Source organism: Armigeres subalbatus, unplaced genomic scaffold (assembly GCF_024139115.2).
Source record: "Armigeres subalbatus isolate Guangzhou_Male unplaced genomic scaffold, GZ_Asu_2 Contig1981, whole genome shotgun sequence".
Lineage (NCBI taxonomy): Eukaryota > Metazoa > Arthropoda > Insecta > Diptera > Culicidae > Armigeres > Armigeres subalbatus.
In genome coordinates, this window is record NW_026942816.1 from 233,967 (window position 1) to 259,081 (window position 25,115).

General features: G+C 44.3%; 1 protein-coding gene across 14 annotated transcripts in view; it reads left to right on the forward strand.

The window, feature by feature from the left end:
- The window catches only part of LOC134203586 (high mobility group protein DSP1-like), a 154,062-nt gene that overhangs the window by 123,986 nt on the left and 4,961 nt on the right, over positions 1–25,115 (forward strand). For 13 of the 14 annotated variants that reach the window (XM_062678452.1, XM_062678454.1, XM_062678453.1 and 10 more), the window contains 2 exons: positions 11,292–11,455; positions 11,555–11,729. In XM_062678452.1, the coding sequence (XP_062534436.1) occupies positions 11,292–11,455; positions 11,555–11,729 (339 nt within the window). The remainder of the gene's footprint in view (positions 1–11,291; positions 11,456–11,554; positions 11,730–25,115) is intronic. The other variant, XM_062678461.1, reaches the window with a different exon arrangement.

Sequence of the window (25,115 nt, forward strand, 5' to 3'; positions counted from 1 at the left end):
CTCATTTTATCGAGTGTTGATTGTGGACAAGTCTAATGGTGGGACCCCGATGGTCCCAACCAAAAGGACGACGAGAACAGTTTTCTGATTACTCTGGCGGATGGCTCGATGGTAAGCGATGTTGTTTTCTAAAACATGCCATAACTGATAACTACGATTGGGTGGCGGTAATCGATCATGAAGGGCGTTACATTAACAGCGTTACATTAAAAATGTTAGGTTTGATGGAGCCGTTTTAGATTTTAATTAACTTGATTTTGCGCGAGATTAATACTTCTAAGACGATCTTGTATGTAGTTTTTCTTTCATAACCAATTTGTTAAGCAATGGAATTCAAACCTCGGACGACCTTAACCCTTTCATTTCCACGACTTGTTTTCAAAGTTTTCAATTGTAAGGAATTACTTACATTACATTCTCCATTACTCCGTATCATAGCACACAAGTTCATTGGAAAGTACTTCGGATATAAATCCAGAAATTCGTTTGAAATTCTAAAATTCCTTCAGAACTTCCTCCAAAATTTCTCTTGGCAATTTTATTTCCGAAATTTGTGCAAAAGTTCCTTCATGAATTTCCTTGGCAATTACTTTAGGGATTGCTTCGGAAATTCCTTTACGGAGTCTTTTGGATTTTTTCAGAAAATCATTCGAAAACTTTTCAGGAATTCTTAGAAAATTCCTTTGAGAAATCCTTAGCAAATACCAATGGAAAATCCTTCAAGTATTTCTATGAATACCTACGAACACTGTTTTAGGAATACATTCGGAAATCCCTTTAGGAGAAATCCTTCAAATTTGATTTAAGATTTTTATAAAGAATATAAAAAAATATAAAATTTCTTTTAGAAATTCTCTATGGAAATTCTTCTCTGATGGCTTTTCTAAAGAGATTTTTGAAGAAATTCCTGGAGGAATTTCCGGCTCAATTCGTGAAGGAATTATCAAAAAAAAAACCTGAACAGATTTTCGAACAGAATTTTTTAATTAATTTCTGGAGGAATATCCGAAGGAATTCCGTAAGGAATATACGAAGGATTTTTTAATGGGTTTTCCAAACAAGTAGCTATAAGAATTCACATAGAAATGTCTATATTTCTCTAGGGATTTCTCCGAAAGTCCGGGCAGTAGTAAAATAAACTTAGTTTTGACTCTTGAATCAAGACTTGAAACTTGATATTTGACGGGCTACAGCTCTTCGATGATCCTACGGAGTATCCATCTCCACTGGACTCGATCCTGGGCCAATCGCTTCCAGTTGCCCTGAACATTGAGCGCCCTCAGGTCCTCTTTAACTGCAAAAAGCAATCGTGTACGCGGCCTTTATCAAGGAATTTATCAAGGATTTGTCCCAGGGTAAACATTTAATCCGTCGTTGATCGGCCCTCACGAAAACCTGCTTGGTATTCGCCGACGAAGGACTGTTGAACAGAATACGGGACATAATTTTGTACGCCGAATTAAGGAGGGTTATTCCTCGGTAATTGGGGCACTCCAGTCTGTGCCCTTTCTTAAAGAGAGGGCAAATGAGGCCGTCCAACCAGCTAGCAGGAATTTCCTCGTCTTCCCATATTTTCGACATAATATGGTTCAGAATTTCATAAAGCTGCTCACTGCCATGTTTGAGAAGTTCAGCCGGGAGCTGGTCCTTCCCCGCAGCCTTATTGTTTTTCAGCTCTTTGACAGCTTTTTTAACCTCATCTAGTGTAGGTAACTCCGCAGCTTGTCCATCGTCGCTAATATTTATTCTGTTCACCGATGCACCTTCACTTCCTCCATTCAACAAAGTCTCGAAGTGTTGCTTCCACCTGGCAGCCACTTCAGTTTTATCTGTCAGCAAATTCCCTTGTTGGTCGTTGCACATGACGGGAGATGGCGCTGTCTTTCTCCGCACGCCATTGACAGACTCATAAAACCTCCGCATATCGTTCTGCTCCATTTTTTCCTGCGCCTCACTAATAACTTGTTCTTCGTACTCTTTTTTCTTTCTGCGGTGGGTTCGTTTTTCGGCTGCTCTTGCTTCCTTGTACCGATCTCTATTCGATTGGATACCTGACGCCAACATCCGGCTTCTGGCAACGTTCTTCTCGTCTGTCACTCTCTGACACTCCACATCGAACCAACCCGTCCTGGGTCGCCTCTGTGCAGTGCCTACCACTTCTCGTGCTGTTGTGCTCACCGCTCCATGGATCGACTCCCATAGATCGTTGATTTTGTCGCTAACGTTGATTGCACTTATCCGTTCGTCGAGCTTCTGGCGGTACTCAGCCGATACTCCTTCCGCCGATAATCACTGGATATTGTAACGCATCGTTCGCTGTGATCTTTAGTTCAATACAGTTGACAACCGTGATCGAATTTTACTGACAACGAGGTAGTGATCAGAGTCAATGTTCGGACCTCTGAATGTCCGCACATCGATAACATCCGAGAAAGGGCCCCCCTTCACCAGAACATGGTCTATCTGGTTGCAAGTTTCACCATTTGGGTGTCTCCAGGTGTGCTTTCGGATGTTCTTTCGTGCAAAGTAGGTGCTACTGATGGCCATCCCTCTGGCAGCAGCAAAATTTACTAGCCGTAGGCCGTTGTCATTGGTAGCGGAGTGAAGACTCTCCCTACCGATTATGGGACGGAAAAAGTCCTCTCTACCGACCTGAGCGTTAGCGTCTCCGATAACAATTTTCACGTCATGCTTTGGGCACTCTCCATAGGCTTTATCAAGACATTCATAAAACGTGTCCTTCACGTCGTCGGATTTATCGTTTGTCGGTGCGTAAACGTTGATTAGGCTGTAATTGAAGAATTTGCCCCGTATCCTCAACACACAGATTCGTTCGCTAATGGGTTTCCACCGCATCACTCGCTTCATCTGCTTGCCCATCACTACGAAACCAACTCCATGCTCTGCTTTTTCACCGCCGCTGTGATAGATGTTATACTTGAATGCAGTATTGGTCGGGTCCACGGCTCAGAATTCACGTTCTCCGGATATAGGCCATCAGACTTCTTGAATAGCAGCCACGTTCACTCCAACTTTCTGCAGTTCACGAGCCAGAGGGCTCACTCGTCCAGGTTCATTTAAGGTCCTGACATTCCAGGTACCGAGTTTCCAATCATATTCCTTATTTCGTTGCCGGGACGGTTGCCAAACATAACGTTCTCTTTTTCTTCTATCTCCATTTTTCGTGGTATTTGAGAGGCTTCAATAAGCTGCCTTACCGGGGTCGCGTTACCTACATCGCGATGATGGGGCTGCCACCTTAGGTATAGCTGACGCGATACAGCATTTCGTTAATCAGCCGCTGGGTACCAGGCAGACGCTGTTTGAGCCGCACCTCCTGGTGAACAGACGCTCGAGGCGTACCTTCTCACTCTAGCTGATGTCAGAAGGACAACAGTGCCCAGGCTGCACTACCAGCTAAGTACACAACCATTAGCTGGCGGTCTGTTGTCATCGGACAACCCGTGGAAGCGTGAGATAGGGACTTGTGGGGACCAGAGCTCTGTTGGGCGCTCCTTCCTTGATGTCAACCCACCATTTTGGAGCCCACCCACTAGCCCTACTGTAGCTTATAAGCAGTCGTCTAATGAAACCATAAAGATGTGACAAATATTGCTTTTTCTTGTTAAATCATTCTTTTGAAAGTTGGAAGGTTGATGGAGCTACAGCTACCATAGGAAGGAGAGGGTTTAGTTTTAATGTCGGCCAGATGTTGAACCTTAGCTTCATATTTTCAAAGAGGCATTAAACAAACAATCTGAAGATTTGGTTTTAAACTGATTGTAGTGTGAATATGTAGATAGCAAGATCAGTCTTCTACAACAATATGGTTAGCTCAACCTTGGACAAAAGATGCGTGCTTCAGATTAACGTTCATCTTCAAAGTTGCTATGCTATGAAATGCGAATCAATAGACAAAGAGAAAAAAAATTAGTCTCCTACTGCTAGTCAAGTTTTTTTTTTTTTTAATTTTTCAAGCGAATTTTCGTTTTTCTTTTCGGCAGATCCAAATAGGGAGTGAGTGGTAGTAATGGGCCCCTTAACAACTAAAATTTACTTCAGTCACTCCGCTAGAGCGAGCCTATTGACAAATTGTAGTCCTGCTGCACCCGATGACAAGCAACATGTATCAGCATTGTGTTTCGTTAATAAAACCAGCCAAAACATTCATTTGTACTACTAAAGCAAGCATTTTAAAATTATGTAGGTAGCATGCCTATTATGGCCACCCCCGGGTCCATAATACGCAACATCGAGTTTGTTTATATACGTATTATGGTCCCCCCTTTGATTTACACGTTCCATTCCCACATGTTCCTTGTGCCTATTATGGACCCCCCTTATGTGCTACACTCTAAATAATCATCACGTCATATTCACGTGAAAAATCACGTAACTGATCTGTCTTGAACAAACGACGATTGTTACGTGATGTTAGTAATGTTCACCTGAAATTCACGTAACTTATACTAAAAATCTTGGTGAATATGTTTGTATGTACTCGTAAACAATTGAAGTGAAATTGTGTTAGTGTGATTGCAGCTTCGATATTTGCGGAAAACTAGCATTGTAAACAATCTTCACGTCAGATTTACCTGAAAACAAATATGGTTCTCATCCACCATACTTTTCACGTGAGAGTGACTTGATACTCACGTAGGAATAAAAGACACATAACCTAAACATAATTATAGGATTTGCAGAGGTAAGCGATATTTCATGTGCAACTAGGCGGGGATTTTCCGAACCTGCATGTTCCCTCCTTGGAAAAAAAAATCAGCGGAAGTCGGATAAAATTTATAAGATTCGAAGAAAGTAATATTGAAGAAGATGAAGCTACATGAAGCCTATAACTACCGTTTCCGGTAGCGTTAGTAGAAAATTTCTATTCCAGATTTCAACTGCCAAGACTGAACTACTTTTTGCTTAATTTAACAGCGGAAATAGCAGCAATTTTCAAGAAAGAAACTAGTTTCATCTTTTTCTACAAATCTAATAAATTTTATTCGACATTTTTCAGTAACTGATTTGTTCTCCAACAGTGTTTTCCCGAAGCGCAATGGCCGAATGACAGCATTCTCTGTCTAATGATAAAAACATCATTCTGCATCAAATGCAGTTCAACGCATCAAGTGCATCAACAATGCGAAGAAGTCTCCTGTTTACGGCTGCAGGCAGTCACTAGCTTATTTTGCATTCTTTAAAAACAATTTTGCAATATATTTCAAACCATGTAGTGGTTACCTGATGTCATATAGCTTTTACTGAAATTTCACGTAACCAGTACGTAGAAATCACGTAAAGTTCACCTGATCAAACACGTAACTACTTTCAAACTTCACGTCATTAGTACTGGAAAATCCAGTCAGATTCACCTGATAAATCACGTAACTCAACGAGGTAAAATTTTGTTCAGGTTACATGCCATTCAGGTCACTCTTACGTGAAAAGTATGGTGGATGAGAACCACATTTGTTTTCAGGTAAATATGACGTGAAGATTTTTCAGAGTGTAGTAATGGATCCTTTAGCATATTTACATTTACAAATTAGTTAATATAACTAAATTCCTGCTTCCCTGTCCATAACAAATGTATGGAACTGCTGTCATGTTACATGAAGCAACTTCATCTAACGGAAGCTTGCAGAAAATAGTCGATCCCAGCATTTAATTTAGGGTTTTGTTCAGGGGGTATTTGGTTATTAACTATATTTAGTTAAGTCGCAGGTAGCAGATTTTTTTAGCATTTTTATGCAGTTTTTGATGCTGATCAATATCACCATTGAATGGTCGTAGCGGTTACAACGTAATTGAATACACTTCTGCTCTGATGGAAGCACGTTGTTGTAAATTACGTCAGCCAGCAGTGATTTTGTTTTTTTTTTTTGCTCCGTGTCAATGCTTTTGCCCCACAGCATGAACCATTGGTTCCTTGTGTAAGCAAAACAACTTGCCAATTATTTGATTCGTCGTCGAAACTCGAAATGTGTCTCGCACTTGGTACCGTCTTCCTCTGGCAATAATTGTCATTCCCGACCATACATTCTACGAAGATTTTTTGATGGGATTTCCGTAGAATTTTCCGTGGAAAAATGCAAAAAAAAATCATGCAATTTTCTGTGGAAATTTGAACAAATTTTTAAGGCTTTGGATGAATTTCCTCTAGGAAACATTTTTTTTTCTTTGTTAGGGTCATCACCCTCTTTAACTTTCCAAAAATATTAAAGGGGCGAAAAATTGTTTCCAAACGATGTTTGCCTTCATCAATTTACAACATGCATAGCTATTATTCTTCCTATAGCTGGAAATATATTGTGGATTTACTTGACCAATGGATTCGAAGGTCGGTTCACTTGCCTATTTCAAACGTTCCCTTTTGCAGCAAGGTTCGCCAAACTCAATAAATGTTTGGTAGATTACCTTATTTGTTGCTCCTTGTCTATCAAAACAGATGTCCAAGCATCCTAAAGAGAAGTCCGAGGGAAATAGCAAAAAGCACGTGGCAGACTTGTCACTTTTGACAGATTTTACAGGATTTAACAGGGAGCTCTTGCTTACAAATTTCGTGCACGCTGCTTGGAAATATGTGGTTGATTAACCCTCCATCCACGTTCTCGAACATCGGTTGATATCGGCATTTGACAGCTATTATGTTGCTCAGCAGACGAAATCCAGCCGTAAGATCACGAGGCGTGAAACATAAATGGTGGACAGCTCTGCCGTCCTAATTATAAAATTTAGAAATCACTTGCGTGATTTTTGCCTATATACACCACGTATCACGTTAGCCTAGATCATTCGAGCTTTGATGCGTGGACCAATCTGGTTGGATCTGCAAATATTTCGCAAACTGGCGAAGGTAGCCCTAACCTAACCTTTCTGACTCGTGCTTCCATGTCGATCCCAATTCCGCCAAACGACGACCCTCTGCACCACTACCACAAAGTTTGAACGGTTGTTCCCGCTGACACTCAACGACCTCGTCTTACAACTGACGTTGATGGTGAGACTCGCTGCTAAGTTAGATCGATGAGCCCCCTTCGCAAAACAGAACGTTATTATCTCGGACTCGTCTAGATGTCACACAGCAATAGTCAATCGCACGCACTATGATCCTAGCGATTACGCTGAAAAGCAACAGCGGACATAAAATGCATCTATGCCTTACTCAGCGATAAGCCTAATGAGATCAGACGATTAGGCTTATCGCTGATGTAAGACGAGACTTTGCTATGCTAGACCTGCTCGTAAAAGACTCATATCTTGCTTCTATGAGGCCGACGACCATATCTTAAAACCTCTTGTATCCCAGCAAATGAAGGGACACTTCCAACTTGTTAACCTGCTCAAGAGTGATGCGGAGCGGGGCTATATATTGTAAAAAATCAAATAACTAGTTCGATTTGCCTAGAATCTTGCTCTTTTCAATCGTAAGGCAGACTGGATATGTATTCCCTTTGCCTACCCGATCAGACTGGATTTTCTCAAATCCCTGTGTATCAGGATTTTCCCCAGGACAGACTAGAACCTTCGATTCTCTTTGTCCTTGGTCCTTACTCAGACAGACTAGAAAAACTTCTCTGTGTCTGAGATTTTTCTGGGCAGACTGGAAATAAATTTCCCTACACCACACCACAGTCTTTCACTCAGTTTATTTAGTCAGTTTACTCGGTAGAAAATATATGCTTTTTTTTTCTTACTAAAAATTCACCGTTTCCATTTGCATTGTAGAGTAGTTTGTTTCCAGGAACTCTCTCTTCTGCAATTTCCGCCGTTCTTCATTCTCGTCGCCATTTGTAGGGAGGAAGTTAAGTAAAACACACTTCTTTAAGGTACTGATTTCAAGTGACGTTCATAGTATCCAATAATCCCCAAGCCTCCTTAGTTCATTAATAAGTATGGGTATACTACAGTGATGTGCAGATGTCAACCATGTAGCATGTGTAGTATGTTCCGTTCAACTTTGGAACGAGTGAAATTTAGTGGGTTTTACATACTGAGATGTATCTTTTTCATGATGAATTAAAAAAAAGAATCTTTTATTATTATTATTATCTTTATTAAAGAGGTTTTCGGCCCTGGGCCGGTTCACCTCGTAAAGAATCTATTTCGAGCATCATGAATGTTCTGAATACAATGAATGGTGCTATTTATTCAAGACTGATGAGTAGTATGCTGCATAGAAATGGTAATTCAATAAACGATAAATATTGTCAACGTATTTTACGAAGGACCAAAAAACGGTATATTCTAACGAAATGATAAATCTTCCCAGTATCTCAGGGATTAAAATGTTTTGCAAGGCTTACTGTATATGCTAATTGTATCGATATGTGAACCTTTAAGAATTAAGTTCTATTTTAGAAGTTCATACACACTAGAGACAGTTCTTAGTCGTTAGTGTACCTGAGAGCCAATCCATAGAGGTTACTCATTCCATACCACCTGCGAGTCCGTACGTATTTCTTAAAGGAATTGTAAGAAATTCTAGAAGTTTCCTCGATTATTTGAAAATGTTCGAACAGTCGTTAGAGATGCCCGGGAGAACGTACAGACTTCCAGAAAGATCATGAAAACTTTCGAAATGTTCCCAATGGTTTGCAAAAGTCCGTCAGTAGTGGTGAAGGTCTATTGCGATTCCAGTCTCTCGTCTCACAGACGACTTCCCGAAGGTGGATTAAAAGAATTCAGAATTTTGAAGGATGTGATTGATGCTGACTTCTGATTAACTTCCATGAGCAATTGTAAAATTACTTGAATCAATGAGGGACGTTCGGAATTACTTTCGACCTTCTAATAAATATCCTCACTTTTCTGCTTATTCTAGTAAGTAGTAATTGTGAGTAAGTTTCCAGTAACTCAGGAACTTCTATGGACTTCAAGGATTCGAATTTGCATGGTTTTTCAAATGCTTCTAGGAATTATTTCAGCCTTCAGCGCTTCAAACGGCCAAAGGTATATTTACCTTAAGTATTTTCTCTGAGAAAAGTCATGTCCCCTTTTTTTTCCTTCTGGGAAAAGCTTCACAGCTTAAGATAGCAATTTCGTTCTCATGTCTGCAGATGTGTTCGGGTTCGCAAATTTTATTTATTTAATACTAGAATTAGGAATGCTTTTCTAATACTTTTGGGTTGATCAAACGCTATCTGGAGCCCATGAATAGATTAATATCGTCAAATCTAGTTGATTATGAAGTGTACAAACATAGCGAATGATTTTTTCAATTTTTTTACTTTGGAATATCGAGTCAGTTGTAAATAATTCCATTTTTTTTGTCGTAATTTTTCGTTGCTATTTCTTTGAATTGAAGGAGTCTGACTTGGAACTTGTCATGCCGTGTGGTTCTTCAGTAAGAGCCAAAATGTAAGAACGTTAGAAGGGCTGTCTTTCCACTTTTGTGATCTACATCATTAAATCATAGGAACCCAGATTTTACCATGAATAGCCTTGGCATCTATATAGGTAATGTCAAAGTATCTAATTGTTTTGGTTAAAACATTTTCTATTATGAATTCAGGACTACTGTGATTCTTCTTCTTCTTCTTCTTATTGGCATTACATCCCCACACTGGGACAGAGCCGCCTCGCAGTTTAGTGTTCATTAAGCACTTCCACAGTTATTAACTGCGAGGTTTCTAAGCCAGGTTACCATTTTTGCATTCGTATATCATGAGGCTAGCACAATGATACTTTTATGCCCAGGGAAGTCGAGACAATTTCCAATCCAAAAATTGCCTAGACCGGCACCGGGAATCGAACCCAGCCACCCTCAGCATGGTCTTGCTTTGTAGCCGCGCGTCTTACCGCGCGGTTAAGGAGGGCCCCTAGGACTACTGTGATGGAAAATGTGAATATTTTGACACAACATGTTGGTCAGCAGATTTGTAGAGCCATTAGCGAGATTTATGCATTAACGGTTCTTCAAAAGTGAATTGTCGAATTTCCTATTCTACGGAACTATTGACTTCTAAAATTCATTCCATATTTTTTCATTGTTATCTAAATAATTTATGTAATGAGAAATTTATTATGGAATTTTTGATTCGATGAATTTTAATCTCAAATTGCTCTACAATTACTGATTTTCATAATAAATGTAATTATATGTATTTATATAAATTGCTTATGATGGTATCGATTGCTTCATCGATCTCCCTAAAATAAGTCCAAATTATGTCTCGCCCAAGAGCGCAATTTCATTAAAGCCACGTTCCGTGGTTCCACTTTATGCTTCAATTGCATTTCATCTTCACGGTGCTCTTAAATCATACTTACCCTGACACCCGGTGTCACCTCTTTTGGTAGATCCACCCTCCCCATCCTCTACACCCCCCAACTACCCCTTTCAGAAACCAATGTGCAATCCATCTCGGGAAAACCCCAGGACGACGACGACGATGACGGCGTACGGTCGCTTTTTTATGGCCTTAGTCCGCATGTGCCGGCATTGTTGTCGCAGCGCACCACTGCTGCAAGTCTGTCTCTCGCCGCTCTCTCTATGGGTGGCTCTCTGTCTCTCCATCTCTCCCCGGAGGACTAATATATACCACTACTGAAAGGTTGGGTGCCTTCTATTTTTCTGGGTCCCCCCTCCCCGGTTGCATCCACACGCGGCCCAACACCTCACACACGTGACGCGTCCGACCAACAGCGGAGGTTAGCCAGGAAGGATCTAGGAAGGATACATCAACAGCAGCAGCAGCAGACCTTGATGGCAATGGTTACGCGCGCAAGCAATTTTCACACTGATGCAAGTCAACCAGCCAGCCAGCGTGCCTGCCTGCAGTACGGTGGATGCTCGCTTTTGTGATAATCGTTTACGTCCACCTCCCACACGACACGACAGCACTCCGCTCGTGGTGGCATGACTGCGGCTGACGCACTTCCTAAGTTCCGTTCGCATGCAAGTTAGCAAATGCAGTTGGTGGGCTCAAGGCCCTCTTCTGCCTCATAAATCACACGGCCTGTAATTCGTAATTGGAATTAATCTTCCCCATGGTGGTGGTGGGGTGGGAACTTCTCATCGCCGGTCAACATCATAAGCAGTCTGGGGTGGTGTTTGGTTGAGATGGAACTCTTGGGGGGTTTCGCTTGAGTTGGGTGTTTCTGATAACAAGTTTGTTCGTTTTGGGCCTCCAAGTAATCCATAAAATATAGATCGAATTTACAGAGCAGTGCATCACGTTCAAGATTAAAAAAAAAAAAATTGTCACCATTTTATCGTCACCCCATATCCCCTCATCGCACACGCCGACTACCAAAAATTTTTCTCATCCCTCTCTTTGCGCCAGACGATGTTGGACAAGGAGAAACAGCGCTTCCATGAGATGGCCGAGAAGGACAAGCAGCGGTACGAGCTGGAAATGCAGAACTACGTTCCACCTAAGGGTACGGTGGTCGGCCGCGGCAAGAAACGGAAGGCATTCAAGGACCCTAACGCACCGAAGCGATCTCTGTAAGTATAATAGTGGTCGGCCGATTCCGAGCGCGGGATCCTCCTGACAATAAACGAGATTTCCTTAACATACGCGTTTTCACCCTACCCGCATATTAGGTCGGCGTTCTTCTGGTTCTGCCACGACGAACGGAACAACGTTAAGGCCCTGAATCCGGAGTACGGCGTGGGAGATATTGCCAAGGAGCTGGGACGAAAGTGGTCCGACATGGAACCAGAGGTCAAGTCCAAATACGAGCAGATGGCGGAGAAGGATAAGGCGCGGTACGAGCAGGTGAGTTCAGACTTTTTTTTTGCATTTATGAACTTTTTTTTCAATAAAAGGATGATAAGAAAAAAGTCTATTAGAGTTGCGCCCGTCAATCAAGCTATTAAGATGAAATAACGACTGGGTAATTGAAAATCGGGGTCGCTAACTAAATAGATCATCTGCCTATGAACAATTTAATGTATCTTCGACCCTATTTTTACGCAATTGTTAAGCTAATTTGATAATTTGTTTTTTTTGCAAAATATCGAGATTCCTAAACTTTTACAATATTCACATAAATCTTCCTAGTTTAGAATATGTATTTTTTTAAATTTTCTAGTAATAGACCTTACTTCATTAAAATTAGTTCCCAACGAAAGGTCTTGATTGAGAATGTCTTCGAAGCTCCGCGTGACCTGATCCTCAATAGGACTGATAAGACCAGACTAACATTATAGGCACTCTCCAACTACTGAGCAAGTTTTTGATTTTTTTAAAGAATTCTTGGTAATTTCCAAAAGGGTCTTGAACTGGGATCCTTTACACATTATTCTGAAAGTTGGTATTTCTCAGAAGAACGAAACTTTTTATTTAAATTTTATTTTGCAAATCTCCCCAAATAACTTTCAACCTGCCTCATATTTTTAAGACGGATCAGTAGCTGAAGATCGTCGTCAAAAATAATGGAGTTAAATTTAATTTCACATTCAGGAATAAAGAAAGAATGGGTTGGAGAAAGTGGGACAAGATCGCCACCTTAAGCTCTGGCTCTTGTGGACCACTAAAAATCCTCCACGTACTGGAGATTCATCTCTTAGCCATCTATGGTGTGTCTTACCTATAATATTAGCATGAAAAAAATATTGTTTTATTCATTTTAAGCACTTTATTAATTGATTTTAAAAAATATGTTCAATATCTAGGCTGTGCATATGCACAGCACATGTTTCGAAATGGACAAATTGATATGAAATTTGCGAAAAAGAATCCACGTGTCTTGGAGGGACTCGAACCCTCAACTTCCTACTCTCTAGACAGGCGTGATAACACAACTACACAACAAGACCACTTAAAGGTCACGTTTGCGGAAAAGCCATCAGAATCCGAGTACCAACCTCCACCGCGGTTAACTCTTTTTTTTTGCAAATTGAATATCTTTCGGATGCTTGAATTTTTTTTCAGTTTCAGTCGAAGTTATGACCAGTGACTACAAAACCATCATTTAAAGCGACAATTTTGGAAGTAACATCATTTGTGCATAATCCATTGAAGTGCAAAAATGTTAACATATGTTTTATTAAGTTCAAAACATCTTTTCAAATATTGTATGACCCATGCTCGTCTTGCCCTGAGGGGGTGGCGAATTCGCCCCATACAGTAAATGAACACCTCGAAAAAACACACTTTTTAAAACCAATGTATAAGATGTTTAAAATTAAATAGGCAATCAATATATTTACAAGCTAATATTATAGAAAAGACCCTAAATAGATGGCAAAAAGACAAAAAATCTGCAGTATGCGGAGGATTTTTAGTGTTTCACAGCCAGAGCTTTGGGTGTCGGATCTTGCCCCACTTTGCCATTTGATGATTACTATTGCAGAGTAAAAGACTAACACAACTTGTTAGGTTGTATACGTAGGGTTAGGCGAGGCAAGATGGGTAAGGGCCGTTTTTTATTATAATTCATCCGACGAATTGTCTACATGAATAAACTTAAGTGATAAAAACAACAAAAACACATTGTAATGACTAGTAAAAAAATAAGAACAATTAAATAACACAAACGATACCACTGTCAGAATTTCCTTCTACGGATTTTGCTACGAAACTTTTTGGATGAGTCTTCAAACTCGTAATCTGCTTCTACTATTGAAAACACTCTAACCATGGCAGAGAAAGGCTCGTAGTATCCATAGGCGGTGCGATGATACCTTGGTTGCAGAAGCAAGGAATTCCTTAACGATCGCTGAGGAACTCGGAAATTCAATTTGGATAACAATTCCGGGCAATCCACCTCGCCGTTCAAGAGCTTCGCGACGAATGTAGCCTGCTGAATTTTCCTCCTGTGTTCCAACGTGTCCAAATCCAGCAGCAAACATCTACTCGTATATGGGGGTAAATTATCTGGATCATTCCACGGAAGATTGTGTAAAGCTAGCCGAACAAATCTTTTCTGCACTCTTTCAAGTCGAAGAGTCACTTCATAGGGACACTATACGACTGATGCGTTTTCTAGTATAGGTCTGACTAGAGAGCAATAGAGTGATTTCAGACAGCGAGGATCTGTGAAATCACGCGCTATTTTGGAAATAAATCCTAGTTGGCGATTGGCCTTTGAAATTATGGATGCGTAGTGAAGACGAAAATCCAAAAGAACACCGAGATCATTGACTTTATCGACTCTGCGTAGCGTATCGCCGTCAATTATGTAGTTAGTTGAAGATGATTAGCTGTTTTATGCGATGAAACGTCATTACCATATATTTTGGCACACTGATCGTCAATTTATTACGATTACACCATTCAACAAATAGGTCCAGAAATCTTTGAAGACGGTAACAGTCGTCAATTGTTTGAACCGTAACGTAGAGTTTGAAGTCATCCGCATATACCAGTTTGCATTTAGCTCCATATCGTTGCGCAACATCATTGAAGAACAGCGTGAATAGCAATGTGCCCAAATTACTTTCCTGGGGAACGTCTGATTTGTTGACAAAAGGGTTTGAGATACAGTTGTTTAGTTTCACACGTAGCGTCTTATTATTCAGATAGGCAAATGCATCCACGACTTGAGCTCTGCTGATGCACCCTGTGCATCTTGTCGAAGGCAGCTTTAAGGTCAGTGTAGATGACATCGCCTTGTTTATTCTGTTCCATCGCTGTAACGCAAGTACTGGTGAAGTCCAGCAGATGACCATATCCTCTGTCACTTCAAACGTTGTTAAACTTATGAAGTCTAAAGGCACATCACCGGATGCATTCTCAGCTTCACTATCGATTGCTTCAACGTCTTCGAAAACTGACGCGAAGTGTTCCGCAAATAGTTCACTTGCGTCTGCGTTGCTCGTGGCTTCCTTCTCATTGAGATACACGTTAGCCGGAATGGTTGAGGTTTTCCTTTTACCGTTTACGAAACTCCAAAAGCTCCGAGGATTTCGTCGTTAATCCATCTGAACTTTTGTTACATATGGACTTGTACAAATAGCCATTCAGCCTCCAAAATGCTGTACTTGCGCGCTTAAATTTAAGTTTATTCTCTCCCGTTTTACACCTTCTTAATTTGCGTTGAGCATTGTAGGAGCATTGCGTAGTCAGTTTTCTTGTAATCCAGTAGTATTACATCATTGTTTGCCGCCTCATCTGAATTTACTGGCGAATGATGAATAGCGGGTAGAGATAAAGTTAAAGGAGGGTGATGGGAATCAATTGGCAAGAGTGGTACGACTGACTCTTCAATTTCAATTATGTTATCGACGTTATAGAACACAAGATCAAGCGTGCGTTGTAGCTCATTCATTATGGTGTTGCGCTGACTTAGATTGACAAAATCCATTCCGTCAAGAAGAGCTACACCAGCCGCATTCAACGAGAATGTTTCTGAGATGCTGACCACGTGATCTAAGGTTAACCATTGTAATCGAGGTTGACTGTAGTCACCACAAACAAAAACACTGTCAGCTTTGTTGCACAGCTCTCTAATAGAAGCAACATGTGCTTCCATAACACCTACATCTCGACTACGGTCCGGAGGGATATACTCAACGGCCATATTGATCCTACGCCCTTTCACGCTCGCAGAAACACAAACCTGTTCAAGCATTCTTCCATGATCGAGAGATATCAAAGTACTAGAATCACTGTTGCATGGATTACGGTCACAGCGATAAACATCGTACTCTGATCCGAAGAGCTGAATGGAGTTGATTCGGTCGTCCAAACCAGTCTCAGTCAAGAAAATCACATCAAACCCACTGTCAGAAGCAGCAAGAAAGAGATCGTCAATTTTTGTACGAATTCCCCGAACATTCTGATAATAGGCCCATATGCGATCATCGGGATGATTTATCAACTGTCTTAGATGTGTGACTTGAAGTACGATCGGAGTATCGTGGATACAAATGGAGCGGAAATAAGGTCCCAAAGATGTAATAAAATTATTGTACTTGCCTTTTTTTCTTCCTAAGTAATGGAGGGGGAATCTGCTCAACAGACATCCTGGGTTGTCCAGGAAGTGCGGGGTTAGGGATCACCTCCAACAGCAAACGAGGGAGGCAGGACTACATCCCCGACCTGCTAAACCGTTTCCATTGCCGCCAAGCCCATAGTCCCTTCGGTACAACTAGAAAGTAATGCTTCAAAGGGGGGTAGTGCACAACGCACCCTCGAGGTTAGCTGCGTGTCCTTACAGCACCGAACATCGTAACTCGCTTTTTTAGAAGAACGCCATGGTATCATGCCAGCGCGTTGCCGGCTTTCCAGGTGGCCTTACCACGCCCTATGTCCTCGGAAGGTGGGAAGGGTCGACTTCGCGCCTGCTTCCCTCTGCACGACTGGTATCAAGAATGATGATGCCGCGTGCACCCCAAATTGACCTTTCTGCGATAGGGCCTATTCGCCAGCACACAGAAGGACTTGCCGACGATACCATGTTGTTCTTCGCGCGGCCACTTGTTCGATAAAAGGATCGAGTTCGACCACAGAGCATGACCACCGATATGACCCATGAAGCCGACTCCGATCCCTTGGACCACCTCTTATTTGCGTCTGAACTAGCCATCCTTCCCGAGCAGCACAAGTCAGCCAAAAATGGTTACAGCAACTTGATTGTGACTGAATTTGGTCACATATCAGTTGCAGAAACCAATGAGAAACATGTGTGCTGCTAGGGTTGAGTCCACGCGCCACATTCTGTGTAGCTCCGAGACGATTTGGGCGATAGCCGATAAAACGGCGTTCCAGCCAACTTCATCTTTACACATCCTCCGAACTAGGTTATCCGGGGTAGTGTCCAGACCACATGTGGTAAGCATGTGGTCACGCATTGCACGAAAACGTGAGCACAAGAACAACACATGTTCCGCCGTTTCCTCTAAACCTGCGCACACCAAACACTCGGGCGAGAGCGAGCAAGCCAGCTGCGTTACCTGCACTGTGATTTTGCAGCACGCTGAAACGCCGGGCACATCGAACCCCCCATGGGGTGCTTGCTGTTCACAGCTTTGCTGGAACAAATCAAACAATTGGGAGCATTGTGCCTTATGTCCCTCCAATCCGCAGCGTCGGCAGAGATTGCTTCTGTCAGGGCCTTTGCAGTCCCATTGCTTGTGCCCCGGTACCAGGCACTTGAAGCAAACTTCGGGTTGCTCGTATATGCCCACAGGGCATACCGACCATCCCACCTTGACGCTCCCTAACTTGACTACCTTGGAGGCGTCCGCTGCAGATAGCCGAACAAATGCTACCTGCGTCCCTGCCGGATCTTTCCGTAGCCGAACGGCTGCGGTGGACGTCTCCACTTCACACTGTCGCCGCAGTGCCGTGACGAGCTCTTCGACTTCGGTGATCTCGTCCAGGTATTTAACCCTTAGATTCACCTCCGTCGTGAGTGCCCTCACTTTGACCGTCTCGCCTAGGACTTCCTCCGCCAACTTCTTGTAGGCGGCGCCTTTTTGCGAGACGCCCCGCTTCAGCTCGAGGATCATCTCGCCCATCCGGGTACGTCTTATTCGACGTACGTCGGCGCCGAGTTCACCGAGCTTGACGTCACTCCTCATCGCCTTCAAGACGTCCGAGTACTTAGCCTCGTCCGCCGTGATGACTAGGGCATCGTCCCTGGAGCGATTGGCGCCCTTCCCTAGACTTCTTGCTACTCTCATTCGCCTGGGCCTTCTTTTCGGCCCTTCGGTCATCCTCCTCTATTTCCCTGGTCTGGTGCGGCTGAGAGCTCTCAGCCTGCCGTAACCCCTTACCACCGTCTTTCTTGGGTGGACGGACCTTTTCAGGTCCTTCCTCCCCCGGTTTTGGAGGTACCTGGCCGAGGTTCAGCTTCCCAGCCCCACTACCCTTGTTCGGGGTAGTAACACTCCGCGTTTTGGAGCGGCCCCCAGAGAGCTCATCCCCTGGAGACTGTCTCCCCCGTTTTTGTGTCTGCTCCGTTGGAGCAGTCATCCCCGACGTAACCGCAAATACTTGAGCCTCAGTCTGGGTAGACTTTGGTACCACCGTCTTCGCTGGCACGCCTTCGGTCGATTCGACCTTGCCCGAGTCCGCGAATCCTTGGGCCTCAGTCTGGGTAGACCTCGATTCCACGAATTTCACGGGTTTACACTTGGCCGTCCCGATCGCCCTCTTCAGCTTGGCGTCCAGCATCGACTTTCGAAGTTTCTGCAAGCTCCTCTTGAGGTCCTTACTGATATTATGCTTCGATGACGCAAAGTCGATGATGGCGTCCAGCTGTTTCGTCGCCACCTCGAAGGCCGAAAGCCCATCGCGTTTGCGGTTTATCGCCTCCACAAGCCATGGGCCGTCAATAACCTCTACCGGCGTTTTTTTAGTCGAGATGAAGGCGAAGTGACCCACGCTGGCGCTGCGCACTGAGCTGCCGACTATTGCCTCTGGCCTCCTAAGCGGAGACCTGAACAACCCACCTCTTGCGAAGGGGTTGTCGCCTACACTACTACCACTAATTGAAGAATTGACTTGGTTTTCCATTTTGGTCCCACGAGTTGCTCGGGAAAAGAGGTCCACAACGCCAGAGCCCAGCATGACGCGGTAAGGGACAATTACTGTGGAGGGTGCCCAGGTACCCCACAGGCTCCGTTAAAGGTCTAGCTTATTATTTCACCCCCCTGGCCATGCATCCCCTCGGCACGGGTCGCTTGACGCCTTGGGATTAAAGGTTAGGGACGATGGTCCCGGTCTAACCCGTAGTGGCCATGGGGAGGGGTAGTCAAGCCCTTGGACAAAGTCCCTGCTGCCCCGTAGGACGAGCAAGTTGGAAGCCCTCTTCACCAATTCCGAGCACAGGAACGGAACGGCTTGGGCGGCTGGAATAATCGGCTTCGCTGGAAAATTGGCAGAGCTCGACTGTGTCGGATGGCTTGAGGGCTTCCAATATGCTTTGTGAAGAGCGTTCCGTCGTCGGTGACTGTGGAGGACCAGATGATTGCGGGTAATTGATCAGGAAATTCGCAGTCGAACTTTTCATCGTCGAAGAAGAACATTGGCTTGAATGCGATGCAAGCAATTTGGAAGCCCCCTCCACCGATTCCGAACACAGGAACGGAACGGCTTGGACGGCTGGAACAATCTGCTTCGCTGCAATATCGGTTAGGCTCGACTGTGTCGGATGGCTTCGGGGCTTCCAGCATGCTTTGTGATGAGCGTTCCGTTAGCGGTGACAGTGGATAACTAGATGATTGCGGGCAGTTGATCGGGTAATTTGAAGTAAACCTTTCCATCGTCGATAAAGGTTGGCTTGGAATATCGCACGCTTGTGGACTAGAATTTGAAGAGGGCTCAACGTACGAATAGAATTCTATTTTTTATACCTGCCAGTGCAAGCAAGTTGGAAGACCCTTTCACCGATTCCGAGCACAGGAACGGAACGGCTTGGACGGCTGGAACAATCTGCTTCACTGGAAAATCGGTAAGGCTCGATAAGGCATCGTATTTAGTGATGCAGATCTAGTTGGCGACAATTAGATCTGCATCACCAACACTACATTCATTCACTCGATATCGAAACAGCTTTTCTTTACGGTGAACTACAGGAGGATATGTACATGGTATTTAATGACCCAACTGCGAAACAAAATCAAAGCTAGCAAAATCTCTGTATGGTTTGAAGCAAAGTCCTAGATGCTGGAACGAGAAATGAAAAAAAATGTCCTATCAGGATTGGATTGGATGAATGGGTCCTCCAACAGCTGATGCAACTAGTGATTCATTCGTTTTCCTCTTGTACCGTCTTCCATATAAACCCCGCCATATATCGCTTTTCTTTTCGAAAACTCCGAGTGCGCGTTGTTCCTCCACGGGCATTGTACAGGCTTGTGTCCGTAGAAGATTACCAGTCTAATGAGAGTCTTATGGATAGTCAGTTTATGTTATGTTGTCTTCATTTTCGTCAGTCACCCAAATACACGAATTCTTCAACCACCTTGATTTCCTCACTACTGATTGATGCAAGCTTGTGGTGGGTGGCTCATGTCCTTACGTGCCATAATATCAATGTCGTAGGTGAAACCAAATGGCTTACAGGACTTCGTGATAATCGAACCATTCGCGCCAATCCTTGCCCTTTGTATTACCCATCCAAAGCGATGTTGAATAGAATCTACATCAGGGTCTAGCTGGAATTTGAATTTTATGGTCGCTATCTCGGATGTGTCTGCCAAGTAGATGAACACATGCTTTGCGCCTACAAGATCAGCATCCCTCATGCACATATGGTTTCCTGCTTCTATCACGCCAGAGTTGCCTTCTTCATCACAATTCGTAAACTCGTTATGGAAACTCGGTTTCTGTAAGCATTCCGACGCGTAGTGCTCACACTTCTCTTGAAGAAACACTTCATACTCGATTTGACCTTCTGATTGCTTGGCAGTTGCCAGCCTTTCAATCAGCCTCGATGGCCACGTTCTAAAGAATCTTCGATTGGATCCACCGTCCACTTGATTCCTGATGCGTTCATTCCCATGACCCTTGAGTCGTATCTCATCGGCAGCCCTATCATGAGGATCAAGGATATCCATTGGTCGTCGAGACCAATCGGGAAACCTCCTGCAGCTTCTGGCACGCCGTCAAAATCTCGTCCACATACTCTTCAACGGTTGAAGTCTGTAAACTCTAATTTTATCAACTTCTGCAGCAGGATAATCTTCCTGTATTTCCGGCTGTCTTGCAGACGATACTTAGGCGACTCGTCGCTAAGGCACGGCCCAAGAGGCCCTCGCTGATCGTCCGAAGAATCAACGGCATGCCAGATTTCTTTCCTTGAGCATCACCATCTGCATTTCGAACGCCAACGTCGCGTAGTCGTCACTGCCTTTTAGCTTATCCGGAGATTTATGGGACACTCTAATGAACGAAACTCTGCTAGCATATTCTTGTGCTTGCCGATTTCCTCCACCTTCCAATTCCCTGTAACTCCCTTCGTTCCTCCGTCCAGAACGTAGACTTGAGAAAATTTATGACACAAATCTCCCGAATTGAGGTGAACGTGCCCCTGGAGCCGATGTTCTGATGGCCGCTCTGTCGGATGTGTCTGCCAAGAAGATGGACACCATGTTGGTTTATCCAGCCACCGGGCGCTGATGCACTGATACCAAACGCCCGAGTCACAATTGTCGGTTGTCGTTGTGATTTGCGGTGGTGTCGTTCGCGTGTGCGGATCGTCGGGAAGTTTGTTTTTGTGCAGCGGAATGGCGGAAGTGGGCAAGTTCACCCTGGCCAAGCTCAACAACAACTATGCGACGTGGAAATTTGAAATGGAGATGCTGTTGACGAGGGAAGACATCTGGTACGTAGTGGAGGAAGTCAAGCCCGAGCCGGAGACGGCTGCAAGGAAGAAAGCCGACAGGAGGGCGCGAACAACAATCGCTCTGTGTGTTGATCCGAGTCAGTACACACTGATACAGAATCATGATTCCGCCCGTGAAGTTTGGGAAGCACTTCGAGACTATCACGAAAAGTCAACAGTTACTTCCCAGCTGTCGCTCTTGAGTAGGTTGCTGGATGCAAAGCTCCAGGAGGGCGGAGATGCCGAAAAACATCTACTCGATATGGACACGTTGTTTGCACGGTTGCAGAGTGCGGCCCTCCCTCTGGATGAGAAGATGAAGGTAGGCGTGGTGTTGCGAAGCATGCCAGCGTCCCACCACCATTTGGCATCGGCGCTAGAGGCACGCCCGGACGCAAATATTACCATGCAGCTCGTCACATCGAAACTACTGGACGAGTTTCATAAGCGGCGCGAGAGAGACGGTAATGGACCCGGTGGCGAGCAGGTGCTCAAGACACAGTCAAGCAAGACATGCTTCTCTTGCAAGCACCCAGGCCACTTTAAAAAGGATTGTCGGAAGTGGCTCGCAGTGAAGGGCTCACAAGATGAAGCAGGATCGTCCAGCGGCGGTAAGTCAAACGGCGGTGGTCAACGCAAAGCCAAAGCGAAGCAGGTCACAAACAAGGAACGGGAGCCTGTGAGCTTTCTCGTGCAGGAGGAGAGCTACGTCAGTCGTGCCCCAGCGGCGCAAAAACGTTTGTGGACCGTCGATAGCGGTGCGTCGTGCCACATGACAAGCAGCGACGATTTTTTCGACACGCTGGATGAGTCGAATAGCGTTCAGGTTGTGATGGCAAACGGGAACCACACGAAGTCGGGCGGCCACGGTAGCGGATTTGTGAAGTGTGTCGACGGCGCTGGGCAGTCCGTTGATGTTCGGCTGGACAACGTTTTATACGTGCCGGATCTCGATAGCGGACTCATTTCTGTAAGTAAGATCGCGGATAAAGGCTACGACGTGCTGTTCAAGCAGAAGAGTGTTGAAGTTATTGATCAATCGAAGAATGTTGTGGCGACGGGTGTACGGAACGGCGGCTTATATGTGCTGAAGGACCAGGAATATGCAGCGGCGTCAAATGCGTGCTATTCGATGAACTGCCAGCACAGAAGGTTCGGTCATCGTGATCCAGCGGTTCTGGATCGAATTCTTCGAAAGCAGTTAGCCACAGGAATGAAGCTGGTGGACTGTGGTCAGAAGATTGTCTGTGAGTGCTGTCTGGAGGGGAAGTTTTACCGTCCCCCGTTTCCTCAACAAGCCGCCCGGAAGACCACTCAGCCTCTCCAGCTCATACACACGGATTTGTGTGGGCCTATGTCAAACGTCACCCCGGCAGGCAACCGATATTTTATGGTGCTGATTGACGACTTCAGTCGGTACCTGGTACTATATCTACTGAAGGACAAGGGTGAGGCAAAGGAATGCATCAAGAGCTTTGTGAGGCTCGTTGAAAATCAGTTCTGTCGGAAACCGCAGACAATCCGGTCGGATCGAGGAGGTCAGTTCATAAATCAGGAGTTGAAGCAGTTTTATCGTGACGAAGATATCCAGATGGAACTGACCGCTGGCTACGCCCCTCAGCAAAATGGCGTTGCTAAACGCCGGAATAGGTACCTCCAGGAGATGACGGTGTGCATGCTAATGGACGCGGGCCCCGGAAAGCGGTACTGGGGAGAGGCGATTGCTGCAGCGGGTTATATCCAGAACCAATTGCCTTCGAGATCGGTGGGAAAGACACCAATGGAACTGTGGAGCGGACAAAAACCGGATCTGGGCGGACTGAAGGTGTTCGGATGTGACGCCTATGTTTACATTCCGGACAAGCGTAAAAAAATGGACAAGCGGGCTGAAAAGCTAACGTTCGTCGGCTACGAATGCGGGTGATGGAGTGAGTGATACAAGGCCGAAGAGAAGTACGGCGGGCGTTTTTCCAAATAAACTTGACAATTTTGTGGTGGGCGTGACGAAAATGGAGGAGCGTGATCCAAAGATCGACAAAGAAGCAGTAGCAAGTGTGAATAAGAAGGAGTGGAAAAAGGCTATGGACAGTGAATATGAATCGCTACTTTCGAACGATTCTCGGAAGCTCGTTCCTCTGCCAAAAGGGCGCCACGCAATCGGGTCGAAGTGGGTTTTTAAACAGAAGAAGGACTCAAATGGACAAACAGTGAGATTCAAAGCGCGCCTGGTTGCACAGGGCTGCGCGCAACGATATGGTGAAGATTTCGACGAGATGCACGCACCAGTTGCACTGCAGCAAACGTTCAGAGTGCTGCTAACTGTGGCGGGCCATAAGAAGCTTCAAGTGCGGCATGTAGATGTGAAGAACGCTAATTTGAACGGAGTGCTACAAGAGGAGATTTTTATGCGCCAACCGGCTGGCTACTCCATGGCGGGAAAAGAGGAGGTCGTCTGTAAGCTGAATCGCAGCCTGTCCGGGACCAGCAGCAGCTCAGGAAGCGACCTGGCTCCGACGATTGTTGGGTGACCTTGACCACGTACAACATCAACCAACCATTCTAAACGAGGATAATCGAGGTTGCATTGACTTCGTTTCACTGGAGCGTCAAAACAAAAGAAGCAAGCACATCGATACCAAGGTCTACCACGCCCGGGATATCTGTAGCCGCGAAGTCATCCAACTACATTACTGCGCTACCGATAGGATGATCGCAGACGTGTTCACCAAACCTCTGGGCGCAACCAAGATGCAATATTTTGCGGAGAAGCTAGGTCTACGCCCGGACCGGAAGTCTGACCGGAAGTGATCAGCGAGGAGGAGTGTTGGTGTATCCAGCCACAGGGCGCTGATGCACTGATACCAAACGCCCGAGTCACAGGGCCAGCAGAGCAGAAATACAAACAGTGTACCTTTTTGTCTGTCATTTTTTTTAACCCCAAACAAGTTCGAGAAAAATACACACGTGTCGAAACTAGTTCTCCGGTGTTCCGTTATTTTAATCCGATTCCTACGCAGATTCGAGGTGCCACTCTGTTTATTCCATTCTCTAGTTCCAACACACCATTCCTTCCGTTTTTCATTGCAACGCCGTGTTGAAGTGATAATAATCCTTTTTCCGTTCTTTTCATGAAAATGCTTAAAAAAATATCGTGATGAAAAGTTTTCACTTTCGGCTTGTTATCGGCCGGTTGCTATGGCGATGATTCAAAAAAAATCTATGAGTTTGTATTTGTTTAGTTTGAAAACTAAATTTGAATATTGGTTGATTTCTTCGATTGTGTAATTACAGCATCTCAACCAGGCCTAAACTGCCTATCGCATATCAGTCCCATATGAATTTCCATCGTTTTCGAGTTAGCATCTGTAACCGTCATTTTCATCATAGTATTATCGGGGCTCTGTCCAAGTGTGGGGATGTAATGCCAATAAGAAGAAGAAGATTGTCGAATACAACTACTGTTGAACAGGAATGTTTGTTCTGGAAAAATCTAAAAAAAAAAATCTGGCCTGTTTGTCCAGATGAAAATTGACCGCATATGAGTCCCTTTTTCTTTGATTTTTTAAATTAATTTTGATTAATTTTCAAGATGGGACAAGTAGGCTTGATGTTTGTTCCCCTTTTTCTCAATTTGATAATTTTTCATACGGGACAAATGTGCGATCATGGGCAGTATACTGCCGCGATTCGCATAAGATTTCCATGTCGATTTTTGACGATTTTGATTTTCTTTCACAAATAAGCCTAAAATGAACTCAACTTTGAGAAAAACTGGTGAAATAATAGGCTTTGTTCTCGAAAATTGAAAATTAAAACCCACTTGTGTTGTCTCATCTTGCTTTTTATTCGCATAACAGTCACATTCCAGATATTTATACACTCTC